The sequence below is a fragment of the Rhinopithecus bieti genome, unplaced genomic scaffold (assembly GCF_001698545.2).
Source record: "Rhinopithecus bieti isolate Rb0 unplaced genomic scaffold, ASM169854v2 scaffold_61117, whole genome shotgun sequence".
Taxonomy (NCBI): domain Eukaryota; kingdom Metazoa; phylum Chordata; class Mammalia; order Primates; family Cercopithecidae; genus Rhinopithecus; species Rhinopithecus bieti.
This window is the reverse complement of record NW_016824934.1, coordinates 405,336-418,714: the sequence shown is the minus strand read 5'-3', so window position 1 is coordinate 418,714 and position 13,379 is coordinate 405,336. Positions and strand designations below refer to the sequence as shown.

At 40.1% G+C, this 13,379-nt stretch overlaps 1 protein-coding gene across 1 annotated transcript in view; it reads left to right on the top strand.

Annotated features, from left to right (window-relative positions):
• The window catches only part of THADA (THADA armadillo repeat containing), a 349,278-nt gene that overhangs the window by 191,529 nt on the left and 144,370 nt on the right, over window positions 1-13,379 (top strand). Inside the window, exon 30 of the mRNA XM_017862713.1 lies at window positions 2,423-2,591. Within this exon, the coding sequence (XP_017718202.1) occupies window positions 2,423-2,591 (169 nt within the window). The remainder of the gene's footprint in view (window positions 1-2,422; window positions 2,592-13,379) is intronic.

Below are 13,379 nucleotides of genomic sequence, written 5' to 3'. Positions count from 1 at the left end.
CTTATAGCTACTAGATTCTAAATGTGCTCCTCAGACCCCCTCCCTGCCCCCAGCAGGTGACAAAGCAGAAACCTAGAAATTTTTTTCTTAGTGTTTACATATATATGTATAAATTTGTCTATGATCTAATCTTTCCATCTAAAGAATTTGTGATAGAATATTTAACCGTTGCATTATAATGAATGTTACTTAATTAAATATTACTTCAAGAATTGGCTCCTTTTTTGGTAATTGTGTTACTTTTTTGAGGAGAAGTTTTGTTTTGCTTTTTAACCTTGTTGTGTGCATTTGGAAACTACCCTAACACAGGGTATCCAAAAGCAGAAAATACTGGCACTTTTCCCACTTTCCATTCTTCCTCTTGCATGGATGCCAGAATCCTTTGGGAAATCATCATTTACAAAAGTCAGGAGCAAAAGGAGGGGCATTCTTTAGTGTACAGTCACTGCTAATTGGAAACTAAACATCTGTAACCATGTCAGAGTTATTTGTATTTGAAAAGAAACATTTATATACAAGAGCCCTTTTGGAAACATAAAACACACTGCAACACAAAGTGTGTGCATTGGAGAGGTGGGTGACAGACGGAAAGGGAAGCTTCCAACAAATGACTGTGCCATACTAAGTGAAGTGATTTGCTAATTAAATCTCAAAACATTTTCAGAGTTTTTTTTTTTTTAATCAAATGAAGTTTCTCCCTGACCCCACCCTCATCATTTCCTATAGACCAAAGCAAACGTTTTTCTGCATTTGCCAGTTACAGATTAAACATTTAATCATTTAAAAAGAATAAGTGAGAAAATGGATGAGTTGTGGGAACTGTCACAACTACTGTAACCATAGCTCTCTGTTTTCCCACAGATAATATGGGGTGACCTCTTCTCCATCCTGAAACTGTGCTGCAGGACCTACCTGACAGACCTAACTGTCTTAGGGGGAAAAATAGCATTTTTTTTTTTAAACCCACCCCATACTTCTTTCTCCTCTTCCCCTACCTCCCCCAACACCATGATGAAATTCTGCTCCGACTATTCTATTTGTACAGAAATTATATCTGTATTTCTTTTGGCATATTAGAATAAACGTTGGCAATAACCTCTAAGGTATTAGAAACATTGCTATTGTAGGGCCCTGTCCCTCTACTTACTGAGCCAACATGGCCATGTAGCCCTAATGGCCTAATTCTTACCAAGTAATTCCTTCATGAACACAGATTAATTTTGAAGAAAGTCAAGAGGCCATCTCTTTTCCCCTGCAGAGTCTACCATCTTCTGACCTTCCCTATTCTTGTCATCTAAGACATTTCTGTAAGTTGAGTTACTTTTTAATTGGATGAAAAATATGAAGTCTTGAGCGTTCTAGTCAAGAACTTATTTAAGCTGGTACTTAGCATATTGGACTTTCCTGTCAATCTCATATCTGTGAAGACTTTTACTTTACTCTTAATCAATCAATCTCATATCTGTGGAGGCTTTAAAGTGCAGTTTCAACAAAATAGTTATGGCCTTTCAGGTTCTGAGTGTTTATGAAGTTGAAAGGCTTGTAGATGACCTGCCTTTACAATGACTTTCTAGAATCTCAAAATAACACTTGTCCAGGACTTTCACTATTTAAGAACTGGCTTTTATTCCAGCTCTTTGGGTATGAGTCAGCCCAGAGGCAAGGATTTGGTGATTTGAAGGTCCATCTCTTGTTCTCTTAACAATTAGTTCAGACCGTGTACTGTGCTATTTGTGGCACTCCCCAGTATGGCCTGACCCACTTCTCAACCTTAACTTTTACTGTTATTCATGAACCTCTGCATTATTCAAACACATCTACCTACACCTTGAGTATTTCTAGTCTTGCTTTATACCACTTTGCCCTTGGTTGAAATGACTTCAGATCTTTCTTGGCCTACTTGAATCATGCTTGCTTTCCTGAGTTCCATCCTTCTTCTGATTTTCTATAGTCATAATGTCAAGGTCACTTGCTTCTCACTTTTCTTATACTGTCTCGTACTTTTGATCATTTTTTCAAATATACTTTTCCTCTGGCCAACCAAAGTATGGGCTCTTCAAAGACAATGGTGACTGTCTTACTTTTTATGGCACTTATCATGGTGCTTTTGCTTATCATAAATACCCAATAAATAGTTAACGAGTAAGTTGTTTTTCACTACTACCTGTTTATTGTGTTATTCTCAAGCCTGCCTCTGTTTAATCTCCATGATAAAGAATTATAGATGCTAACGATGTTTTTAACCAAAGCGAAGTCACCTGTAGAACTAATGCAGATACAAAACATCATTTGGAATAAGGAGCAACTCCTCTCTCCCCCTAGCCCCTGAATGTTCCAGCCAATGCTAGATAGAATGTAAGTATATACAAAGACAGATGTAGAGATGACTGTTGAATGGTCTTGTGTTTTTATTTCTCCCCAGGTGTGGTCACTCACCTGTCTATCACTCCCGTGAAATGGCAGCTCGTGCCTTGGTCCCATTTGTTATGATAGATCACATTCCTAATACCATTCGAACTCTGTTGGCCACACTCCCCAGCTGCACTGACCAGTGTTTCCGGCAAAACCATATTCATGGGACACTTCTCCAGGTAAGTAAAGTTGCTTTGTGTGACTTCTGTCAAACAGCATAAGATGAACTCTGGTTTCTCATGTACTGTTAGCTGGTGAAGATTTGATACACAGCCTCTTAACTTTATCTGTAGAACTTTTTTTCTACTTCTGAAAGATCAGGTATCTCCTAGTTATGCTTTTTTCATCCCAAATATCACTACAGTGTTACACTGTGATTCTCTCAGGTTATCTTTTGCAATAAATCCTGTGTTTTCTACAGTATACTTTCTCCCACTTGGCCTTACCTCTGTAAGCCAAATAAAACTTTGTCTTTTCCATGAAGTATGCCTGCAAAACATTCTGGGCTACTACCTATTCAGAGTAAAACTGAAAGCATACCTTGAGAGAGGTTAGCCTAAGAGGCACAGGAAGAGTTATACACATCAGGGAGACTTTGCCCTGTGGCACAGCACCTTAGTACATGGAAGTATTGAACCTTTCCTGTTTTCTCTGTGCTACCAAAAAACCTTATTATTTTGAACAAGTGTACAAGTTTATTGTTTTTAACCTAACATTTCTTCTAGAAAAGAGTAACATACAAAGAGACTTTTTACTGAAACTGCCCTATTTCAACCCTAACTTGAGGACAGGTAGTATTGGTGAGGTCTTGTGTTCACATGGCTGGTATAGTTGCTCACAGGGGCATAGGGTTAGGGGTGGAATATAAATGTCAGGTCATGTTCCCGGTTTATGAACAGAGTTGAGAGATGCCCTTGAGATCTCAATACATGTTATAAGCCTGAGATCGACACTGCTGACGTGGCAGGCAGTGTGTGGAGTGATTAACAAGATGAAACTCTGGAGCCAGACAGCCTGGGTGTGAATCTCAGATCTACCCCTCATTACTTACACATCCATGTCTTCGTTTTTGAAATAAGGATAATAGTAGCCTATACCTCATAGGGACTCTGTGAACACTAAGGGAGTTAATACATACAACATGCTTAGAATAGTGCCTGGTACACCACAAGATATATAGATAGTCATTATTATTATTATTATTAATTTTAATAAACCTGTACTATAATGAAAACTAGTTTTTCATAACTCATTCTCCCTAGGTAATAAGAATGCAAGATAGAACTATCTTTTTCTTTTTCTTTTTTTTGTTTTTTTTGAGACAGGGTCTTACTGTGTTGCCCAGGCAGGAGTGCAGTGGTGCAGTCTCGGCTCACTGCAAACTCTGCCTCCTGGGTTCAAGCCATTCTTGTGCCTCAGCCTTCTGAGAAGTTGGAATTATGAGCTTTCTGCACCCCCACTGTTCCCACAGTCACCAATTTTTGTATTTTTAGTAGAGATTGGGTTTCACCATGTTGACCAGGCTGGTCTCGAACTCCTGACCTCAAATGATCTGCCCACCTTGGCCTCCCAAAGTGCCGGGATTATGGACATGAGCCACTGTGCCTGGCCGTTCCTTGATTGTTTTCTATATTCAACAAATATTTACTGAATGCCTACTACATACCACTATGTCACAGTCATAATAGCAAGTAAGTCAGTTTTTGCCTTGAAGGAGCCAAGGACAAAAAAGTACCAGAAAATAGGCAATCACAATGTAGTGCACTAAGTGCTGGGTGAACACATAGCAGGGCCACCAGGCTCCTCTGGGAAATCGAGGAAAATATCCCAGAGGAAGCAACATCTAAGCAGAGACTGAAGAAGTTAGCCAAGTAAAGAAAGGGGAGGAGTCTCCCATGCAAAGAGAGCAGCATAAAGGCTCCCAGTGGGTGAGAAGGTAGCCCCCGAGTGGGAACTGCTGGTTTGGGTGGAACTGAAGTTCTAGGTTGGCAGTTTTCAAATTTGTCTCAGAACCTCTTTAGACTCTTAAAAGCTACTACGGCTCCCAGAGAGTTTTGTCTATCAATATTCAATTAGAAAGTAAACTTGAGACAGGCTGGTGTGGTGGCTCGTGCCTATAATCCCAGCACTTTGGGAGGCTGAGCTGAACAGATCAGTTGAGGCCAGGAATTCAGGACGAGCCTGGCCAACATGGCGAAACCCCATCTCCACTAAAAATACATAAATTAACTGTGTGGTGGTACATGCCTATAGTCCCAGCTACTCAACTTGGAAGGATGAGGCACGAGAATTGCTTGAACCCCAGAGGCAGAGGTTGTAGTGTGCCGAGATCATGCCACTGCCCTCCAGCCTGGGCGGCAGAGTGAGACTCTGTCTCAAAAAAAAAAAAGTAAACTTGAGAAAATATTTAAACACGAGGACTCACAAGTACATATTGCATTAGTCATCAAAATAATGACATTCTCACACACCTTGTAGCCTCTGGCAAACTCCAATGTACACTCATGAGAGAATGAGAGTAAAAGAGGAAACTATTTTCTTGGCATCACTTGAAAATAATTTGTCTTGGGGACCTCTTGAAAAGATTGCATTGCCCCAGACTGCAGTTTGAGATCATCTAGTCTATGTTACATACATTATGGGTCTTAGGTCGTTTCTTTAATATCAGCTCTTGAGCACTCATCTCCCTTGAGTTCTCACTACATCCCTGTGATGAAGAGAGGGGCAGGGGTTATTGTCTTGGTCTTAAAGATGGACCATTGTAACCCAAAAATTATTTGCTCTGCCTCAAAATTTATATCTCTTGATTGTGTCAGACTCTGCTGATTCTTCGAAAGAGCAGGGCTGGAATAATGAGGAATATAGAACAGCCTTTCCAAAGTGTAAACTATATCTGAGTTAGAAGGAAGGCCTAGCTTGTCAAATGGATAAGCCATCAGATTTTCTTTACTGAAGATCCACTCTTGGCTGAACTTTGTCCAAATAGTTTGGTTGGAGTTGCTTCTTGGGCTCTCTCATCAGTTGTGCAAATGAGCCTCCCAGCCTTGTTTCCCATACACACTACTGACAGTTCTGGCTGGGTTTCACCAGTCTGCCCAGCAACAAAACATGGTCTTTTGCTCTGCCTCTGGGCTGCTTTTGATAGTCTCAAGTTTACTTCTTCTGCTAGATAAAATGTGAAATCCTGTGGAAAGGGTAAGACCCTAGAACTCTGGGTTTGTTGTGGCTGTTGCTCTTGTTCCTAAGTGTTGGTGAGATGAAGGGCTTGTTGAATAAAAGCCAGCAAATGTGGGTGTTGGGTATCGTATTCATGTTTGTCAGGCAGATTCCTACCTTTATCAAGGTTAGTTTACCCTGGTTCAGAAAAAGAAGTCAAAGGGATGTGGAAAGTCTTTCTGGCATGTCCATTTGAGTGTCACACCTGTGTTGTCCTAGTTCTGTCCATCCTGTGGTTCTTTATGGGGAAAGCATAAGGGGTTAAGTTGGGAAGGGCTCTTTTTCTTTTTCCTTTCTACATCTTATAGATTCCTCTCCACATAAAGCTACCTTTGAAATCATTAAAAAGCCTGCACCTGGAAAAGAGGTGTTAGGGATTGAAAGGAATGATCATCTCCATGGGATCTCCAGAGCCAGCTAAGTAAATATAAAGTTGTTATTTTTTTCAAAAGCAGGAAATCATTTTATAGTCAGAAAACAAATTCTTTCACAGAACATTTTCTTGAATTATACATTTTGACCACTTTGAAAATGTTTACATAAATACATCAAATCTCAGAGTATTTCTATAGTATACCTTGAAAACAAGAAATAAGCTGATCTCTGAATTTTCTGGGACTATGGAAGAAAGACTCAAATAACACTTGCAAAAAAAGAACATGTGGGATTCATTTCTTAATCGTTTTAAAAACCAGAGGTTCATAATTGCTGTGTTGAGATGGTTAGAAGTAACACACATTAGAAAAGGTGAGGTTATGCAGCAGATTCATGAGAACCAGGGGTAAATGACATTAAATCTCAATAAAGGCTAGATAAGAGCCGTGGACATTACCTCATTTGGGAACATCACTAGCAGGGCTGCTGTGTCTTTTAAGTAGAATTAACCTTCTGTTTTTGTTGCCGAAACTCTTCATGTTGGGGACTTAACATTATTACTAGGTTGCTTGTCACTCTCAAGAGATCATATTGGAGTTCTGAAAATTCTTATATTGAGGAGGAGCGTGGCCAACAATCATGAGGAAGGGTTTATTCTGATTCTTGGGTACTTAACTCACATTTTGGGTGATTCATAAGAAAATGTATACCATTTGAAATAAGAGTTTGAATTTTCAGTTTTTTCATTTCTTGTCTATTTTGGGTTTTTGTTATTGTTGTTGTTGTTATGTACAAATAAAAGGTGATCTATTGCTCTTTAATTTAGCTCTTTTTTTTTTTTTTTTTCTTTTGAGACAGAGTCTCACTCTGTCGCCCAGGCTGGAGTGCAGTGGCGCCATCTCAGCTCACTGCAACCTCTGCCTTCTGGGTTTAAGCAATTCTCCTGCCTTAGCCTCCCGAGTAGCTTGGATTACAAGTGCCCACCACCACGCCCGGCCAATTTTTGTGTTTTTAGTAGAGACTGGGTTTCACCATGTTGGCCAGGCTGGTGTGGAACTCCTGACCTCAAGCGATCCCCCTACCTCAGCCTCCCAAAGTGTTGGGATTACAGGTGTGAGCCACCCCGCCCAGCTGAGATAACATATTAAACTCCAAAGCCTGTGTTCCTATTTTCTTTAGAATGTGCTGCCTCTGATGTGAATAACAACTTTTTATGGCTAAGGAGAAGAAACCAAGAATCCATCTAAAGATAAACTTTATCACTCAGTTGCTCTCCTTAAATCTAATTTAGTATGTTATGATACAGTGGAAACAAAGTAAATCTATTTGTGTTATTGAGACAGAAGAAGTCAGTGAAACCCAGGGAAGCTGTGACCCGTAAAAGGTATATTGTACCCTCCCCTCTCTTCTCATCTCTCTGTCATCATTTCTCTTTGGTCTTCCATTTAATGCTACTAAATCTGTATCTGGAAATACAGATCCTCCCTTGGGACCTAGGCTATAGCCAAGTCTATAGTTGCCATACCTTCTATCATCCTTAAGGGTCTGACAAAACCTCTCAAACTTGGGTAACCATAGGAGTTACGGATCCTAGATCTAGGAACTGATAGGACCATGAGAAGGTGGTCAGGACTGAATTTCATTCAGCAGACACTGTAGCTTGCTTACCCTGTTCTAGGCACTGGTAAAAACATAAGGCGTTTGCCTTTGAGGCAAACTTAAAGAGAGCTGTGGATTAGAAGCCAAGTGAGCCCTCAGGGACCAGGGATCATATGAGTAACAGAAATGAAGAGGAGACAGAAGATACAGTGCCAGACAGGGCATCAGGCATAAAAGGAGACTGAAACTGAGGCCATTTCTGCTTGAGTCTGGAACATCCCGATATACTCTGTGTTTGCTATAGGGTCAGAATCTTTACATGATGGGAACAGTAGTGTTGGGCTGGATGGGACAGATGAAGACCGAAATTGGAGTAGACCTTGGCATTACCTTTACGGGAAGAAAACCAGAAAACAAAGAAAGAAGTAAAGGTAGGCTAATTCGGCCAGCTAGTTGTATGAAGGAATCACTGTGCAAGAAGCAGGGATGGTACCAACCGCCCTTCAGTCTATGCTACAGACGAGAGCAGTGGAAGCAAGTAGAAAATCAGTGACAGAGGTAGCCTTAAGTGTCAACTCTACTGGAGTTTCTTAAATAAGGAAGCAAATGAACATTTATAGAAAAGATATGTATATATATTTCTATTAATATTGCTGTTACATCAAAACTTGTGATTAAATATAAAAGAATTATCATTTCCATCTTTTAAAAATGTAATCATATGAGACAATGTCTTAGTGCTTTAAGAATTTTAATATCATTTATATTTCTTAAAAGTACAAAATTGTGAAACATAAAATGGCCCAGCTGTCCAGAAATGGAACATTTCTTGATAGATTCCATTTGGCGACCTAAGATGTTTACCATCTCCATTGTTGTTTGTTTTATGCCTCGAAAATATTATTTCAGAATGGAAAATCAAAAAGAAAAGCGTGAAACTATGCTGATGTTGTAAGTTATAGGTGGATTTCTGGTCTGTGTGCTTTTTTTCTGGAATGAGTCATCATTTGAAGAAAATGCTCACTCTTGTCAGGTGGCCAGATTTATTCTTTCTTTTTGAGAACTTGTGTTAGTGTGAAAGGAGAAAAATCTAAGTTGCTAGGCCCCAGTCCAAAAGTGTTAAGGCAGAGTTTCTCCAGTGGTGTGGCTATGGATGTGCCAAGGTATTTATCGATTCCTTCAGCTCTCAGGGAGTCTGAGTGTGACCTGGCAGGGCTGGAGCCTCTAGGCAGTCACCTGCAGCTGGGAGCAGCATCGTCGGTTTTATCCCAGAGTGCCAAAGAAAGATTACTTTCTATGTGTGCCTTGATGTGAAAAGGATTGGGAAGTACTGGGCTCTTAAAAAAATAAAAAATAAAAAAAAAAAAAACCTAAAGAAAGAACTAAACCTTGTTAAATCTTACCTTTTGGCAATATATTCCTTTCTGGATATAAGCCCAGAAAAGTCATTTTTAATTAAAATGCTACTTTTGAAGATGAATTAATCCCTTCCTTATAAACATCCAAATGCTTTTATTTAGTGTCTGTTACTTAGGGAGCTTTTGCTGGGTGTTGGAGACAGCTCTTAGCTGCCAGGTTCTGGAGCATTGACTGTACTGCACTGTCATTATTCCCCAGGCAATGTACTGCTGTTTTGAAGTGCTCAGAACTCAGAGAATCAGTCAGGGGCATGTGGAACTTAGAGATTTGTCAGTTGATTAGAGTAGGGGAATTAATAGCAAAAAGAGGAAATATATATATATATATATATTTAGTGTGAGAGTGTGTGTGTGTGTGTGTGTGATGTACCAGTCACTGAGTTCCTCCAGAGCCTCTTCTGGAGGATAGGTGTTATTCCCATCCTACTGGTGAGAAAACTGAGAACAGGAGGGGTTGTGAGATTTCACTAAAGTTATGCAAGATTAAAACTGGGATTCAAGCTTAGGGTTGTTTGAAGCTTTTGAGCTGATGTAGTTAACCACTGTACTATACTGCTTCTCTGTACACTGCTTCTCTGGATGAAGACAAGGAATATTGTCAGGGGAGAAGGATTCTCTCTGGGGCCTTCGGGGTTGTGGGCAAAATGGGACTTGATATCATCTGTTTATTCATTCATTTGACAACTGCTAATTGAGCACGTGCCAAGCACTGTTTTGGGTGCTTGGACTACATCAGAAAACAGAAGAGACGCATCCTTGCCCTCCAAGATTACTGCTCTCAGTGCACTTATATTCCAGCAGCAAGGAGACAGTAAAAAATGTTCAAGAAATAAACATTCAGTAAAATATATCAGAACTTATTATAGTAAATATAATAAGTAAATTAGATAGTTTGTTAGAAAGTAATTGTTGCTGCAGACAAAAGAACGAGTAGGCTGAGGGGAATCAGGAATAAATAGGAGAGGAGGGCAGTTGGCATGTCAGAATAGTCATCATTGGAAACAACGTTTGAGCAAATTATATCACATCACAGGACATGGGAAAACTTTCTTATTTTTTGAATAAAGGTAAAGGGTGGACATCTTTTCATCTGAAACTGCTGGCTGCAGACATCTGTAAGCAGGTATACCAAGTGCATGTTTGAGACTATCTTTACCCATAGGAAAGTGCCAATAGAGTGGGCAGTAGTGGATAAACAAGGCCAGGAAGGATGCCATTACTTTAGAAACTTAAGAGCTCCCTAAAGTGAGCTCATCATACTATATATAGATGCCAGAATTGCTGGGGACTCTGAGGTCCTTTTCATCTGGAATCATAGTGAATAAGGTCAGTCTGTCATGGTTCTGATGAGCTTAGGCAAAGAGCAAAGTATCCATCATATTACTTTCTCTGCTTTCTAGTATGACATTTACCTTAACCCTCTGGACCTGGGCCTTAGAGATGTAGAGTAAATGTGGAGAATGTTTACTCTTCTGTTTAGCAAATATTTATTGAGAAGTTAAGTACATCATACTATGTCAGGTACCATGGAGGATACAAAGAAAATTTATAGCATATTCCCTGCTCTCAAGAAGCTTATGAGCTACCTGGAAAATAAACCATTGACACTGCAGACAGTTACCCAGAAATACATGGCTACATGTTATGTGCACCAAGCATGTGGCCGAGATCACACATCTGAGAGGCAAGACCAGGATGGACTGGAGAGATCAGAGGTTTCAGGGGAACATTGGGCCTTGGGATAAACCTTGAAACTAGCTTTCTGTTTTTGAGGCAAGGGACATGGTATGAGCCCAGGCATGGAGGAGGGCATCAGAAAGTGTTTGCAGGAGGCAATGAGTAAACCAGCCTGTTGTGTCAAGGAGAGAGGATGTGTGAATGGCAGGGTGGGTGCAGGTCAACATGTGAGAGACCACAAATGCTGGGCCAAGCAGTTTGGGCTCTGTAGGCCTGTAGCCTTCAAAGTGGGGTTTGCAAGACAATAACGTATGTGGAAGAATACGTTAGTGTGTTATTTATTTTATCGCATCCTTTTTTATTATTATTATGGTTATTGTTAGAGACTGGGGTATCACTGTGGTGCATAGGCTGGCCTTGAACTCTCAGGCTCAGTGGTCCCCCTGCCTCAGCCTCCAGAGTAGCTGAGACTACAGGTGTACCTGGCTTTTAGTTATTATTTTACATTTGATATGTAATGTACATAATGTATTAATAGAATAGTATGTAATTTCTAAGTTAGTAAGTACACAAAAGCTGGGAGCATGTGCTCAGAGAGGTCCTTTCAGGTAGTAGGTAAGAGCGGACTCTGGAGCCAGCTTGTCTCCCTCTAGATCCTAGCTCTGCTGCTTACTTTCTGTGCTATTTTGGGTGAGTTACTTAATTTCTGTGCCTCCACTTCTTCTGTAAATGGGAAAATAAAATGACCTCATAGGGTGGCTGTGAAGATTAAGTGAGTTAATATGTGGAAAGTGGGTAGCAAGGTCTCTGGTATATAGTAAATGCTCAGTAAATGTTAGTTGCTATTATTAATACTTGCTGCTACTGCCACCACCACTGCTACGGGTGGGGGGTGGGGGGAGTTATGATTAAAAATGTAAGAATCTCTGATGTAGATGGTGAGTAAAAGACCTTGAGCTAAAGAAAACTGTGTTTAAAAAAATTAATGTTGTACATTGAAATAATACTGTAAAACGTGAGGATTCCTATTGATATGTGAGTGCATAAGAGAAGTAAGTCCATTTTCAGCAATTTTGATTTTACGTTGTTATCATATTTCACAGAGAGGTTCCTCCGGTCAGTCACTGTGTTCTTTGCCTTCCTGTAGATCATGTTAAAGATTATAAGAGCTGAGGTTAGCTCAGATTTTTAAGAGCAGAGTTCCTGCCTATCAGGTTGTTATTCCTTGCACCTGTTTTGTTTTGAATTACATCCTCTCCCTCAGACCCCACTGGAAACTTGAGGAATCAGTGTCTCACACTGTCTGAGACAAAGGACTCTTTTTATCATGGGAAGGGAGAAATTTGAAGTTCATAAAGTGAAAGGAGATACAGGATCCTCCTAGATAGATTAATCTAGCACATTCCAAGTTTTTTTTTTTTTTCATCTTGGAAGACATGCTTTCCATCCCCTCCAAGCCATTCCACTCTTACTGTCTGAGACTTCATATGACTGAAGATAATTCTGAATATACTTTAAAAATTATGCAACACGAGGAAACATCTCACAGTGGGCACACTGTCAGACCATTTAAAAGCACTGTGGTTGAGTATAGCCAATTTGGCAGCCCCCCGAGGCCCGAAGTAAAATCAACACACAGGCCTAAAGGAAAGTTTAAATAAGTAATACAACTCTTTTCCTATTTTAGACCATATTATTGTTCATGACATTCTTGCATTTCTCTGTATTGCTACCCACTTTCACCCTTTGCTTCTGTGGCAGGGTTTCTCAGCCTCGGCACTCTTGACATTCTTTGTTGTGGGTGGCTGCCTTGTGCAATGTGGTGTGTTTGGTAGCACCCCTCCATTTGTGACAACAACAACCAAAAATGTCTCTAGACATTTCCGTATGTCCTCTGGGGAGGCAGGGGGCGGAGGCAGGGACAACCTGTTGAGAACCTTTGTTCCATGGTCCCTATGGATTTTCCCCATCATCCTGTGGGATAAGGCGTGATACAGCTCTTTTAAATACCAGCAACCACAAAAGAAATCATTCCTGACCCAGGCAGAAGTTGTGGCTCAGCATTCTACAGTGAGCCGTGCATAGGCATAAGTGAAAAGGTAGGGGGATGCAAAACTCAGACTGGAATCACTAAGGAGGCACTTTCCTTCCTCTCCTTCTCTCTTTCTTTCTGCTGGAAAAGTGTTGTGAACATATAAGCCAGCTCACTTTTAAAATCGTAGCTTCTTATAGTGTGCTTCATGTCCTTGTTCCAACCTGTTTCTGATCCGCTTTCATGATGTATAGCTGAAACTGAATTCTGCCCTCCCCAGAGTCAGAAAGCATAATAAAATTCTAGTTTCTATTTACCTAAGGAAGCTTCGGAAAATAACACATAATTAAAATTTTATCACTTCTTTACTTGAAGCACTGATGAATTGCTAGGTACAGTTGCTGTCTATTTCATTGATCCCCTCTTGGGTTGGGGACAAGAGGCTGTGTGAATGAATCTTCTCTAAGAACAGAGGTTCTGCTGAAAACTTAACCCAGAACATAAAATTTTTTTCTTTGAGTTAAGCATAAAACTTTATCCATATTCCCAGATTCAGGCCTCAGAAAGGAAACTGGTGGATAAATCTAATGGGTACTGAAAATACATGGTGGAGATAGTAATTATGCTTTTTTTTTTTTTTTTTTTTTTTT